The sequence below is a fragment of the Nuphar pumila genome, chromosome 2 (genome assembly GCF_984573655.1).
Source record: "Nuphar pumila chromosome 2, dmNupPumi1.hap1.1, whole genome shotgun sequence".
NCBI lineage: Eukaryota > Viridiplantae > Streptophyta > Magnoliopsida > Nymphaeales > Nymphaeaceae > Nuphar > Nuphar pumila.
In genome coordinates, this window is record NC_143250.1 from 74250295 (window position 1) to 74252158 (window position 1864).

Consider the following 1864-nt stretch of genomic DNA (forward strand, 5'->3'; position numbering starts at 1 on the left):
TCACCACAACCCCAAAGTAAAGGGTCCAGCAGACATTGAAGCCAACTATTTAATACAAGATGGTAACTCTTACCTGACTTTTCTACTTCCTATTAATTAGGTACACACAAATGACTGCTACTTGGCCTGCCCCATCTCCACATGCAATTATCGCATTAGCGGATTGTCTGAACAGGGAAGAAGATTAACAAAACCCACCAAGTTGTAGACACAGCTAGTGAATTTCGCAACCCTGAGGTTAGCACGGATCCACTTTCCCCGGTGGGGGTGGGGGTTCTTGGGTCGATCATCTTGGAAGTGATTGCTCCGATTATCAATGGATCTGCGGGTTTTCCAAATCGTCTAATGCTATTCAGTCTGCGAACTGATAAAACATATATACCCCTTCATCATAATATCAGTTTTTGACTGTTTGCTTGATGGGACGATGATGGCAGTATGAAGTTTGAAGTGGAAAATTAAGCTCTGTTTGCAGGAAGAACAGTTTGTAAACCCGAATTTTCACATTGCGAACCTAATAAAGAAAGACAGCCAGCCTGAAAGGGATGTCACGGGAGAGGGAGGTGACCAACATCAATTCACACAAAGCTTACAGACAGAAATCCTCCATCATAGACTGCAATTTCACAAAAGAAAGATGAATAATAATAAAAAAAGCGCCAGAGCCTCAAGAGCAGTGGCCAGCACCTTAATTTGTCAAACGGAATACGGATCTGCTCCATGGACGGGAGTAGGAATGGAAGCCCTACCACCTCTTCTGGCTACCGACCACAGAACATTCTTGACAGCCACCATGGGCAGGCACCCCTGCGCATCCGAGCTGCTCTTGCGGAGCAGCCCTAAGCAAAAAGGAGACGTCGGCGACCCGGCCGCGAACTCCAATTCTTCGTCGCAGGCACCGGACGATAAAAATGAGGAGGTGGAAGAGGAACGCCTGGAGCGGCCATGGTGGTCCCCGCATGCTTTATGTGTTGGAGGCTGCTTCTTCCATGGAGTGGTGAACTTGGGGAAGGCGATCTTGGAGAAAATAGGAGATTTTGGTTGTTTCCTTTGGGTTCTAGGGGAGAGGAAGGAAGGAGGTGGCGTCAATGGTGGGATCTCCTCGTTGGAGACTGGCCGCTTGGGCGTGCCTGGTCTGGACTCCCACTGGAACGGCACTTCCCCAGCTGCAACTCCATAGTACACCCTGCACGAGGTGTTGCCGTTGGAGGACTCCTTGGAAAGAAGCCTGTTGAAGAACTTGTCGTCTTTGTTGATATATAGCGACTTGTGTGGGGGTTCTAAGTTGCTGGTAACCATTTCTACTATTTGGGGGACGCCAACAATAGCTACAGTAAGGAAAAGGCCTGCAGGAGGAAGATGAAGAAGAGGCGACCTGCGGAATGACAGATTTGGCGGGTCTTTTGGCTCTGGGATAAACTTCGAGGCAATATATAGAAGGTTAAACCTAGAGGGGTTAATTTACTAAATTTAGAGGGCGATATCTTTATTAGTTAGCGCCTCTTTTAGATGGACTCTCATTTAAGAAGACCCTTCACTACTTTCAAGTTTCAACTGCAAGTTCACAGGGTTGATTTGAACGAAGTAGAAGCTGATCCGTTGTTGTCCGGGCCCTCCCCCGTCATAGAGTTGTTATAGTCCACCGACCGGCCGAATCGGTCTTGTGTGTAATTAATGTAGGGCCCACATCATGGCTCGGAATTAAACTTGACATGCCAGTAAGGATGCACACGATGGCCAGGCTCGGCTCACCCACGTAAAATGGTGCTCTGTTCGGCTCGTGTACATCCCACGGCTCGGTCTCGATCCGGATTCAAATATATATATATATATATATAGAGAGAGAGAGAGAGAAGCGGTAGTG

The 1864-nt window shown here is 47.8% G+C and overlaps 1 protein-coding gene across 1 annotated transcript; it reads right to left on the reverse strand.

Moving 5' to 3' along the window:
- Window positions 1-254: 254 nt before the first annotated feature.
- LOC149845772 (uncharacterized) lies at window positions 255-1460 on the reverse strand. Its single transcript, XM_089997731.1, has 2 exons — window positions 688-1460; window positions 255-616 (listed from the first exon to the last, which is right to left on the reverse strand). The coding sequence occupies exon 1, from the start codon at window positions 1297-1299 to the stop codon at window positions 697-699; it is 603 nt and encodes a 200-aa protein (XP_089853857.1). The 5' UTR covers window positions 1300-1460; the 3' UTR covers window positions 255-616; window positions 688-696.
- Window positions 1461-1864: the final 404 nt, after the last annotated feature.

Excerpts from the sequence above, each read along its gene's own strand:
- LOC149845772 (XM_089997731.1), bottom strand. The coding sequence starts at position 1,299 with ATGGTTACCAGCAACTTAGAACCCCCACACAAGTCGCTATATATCAAC.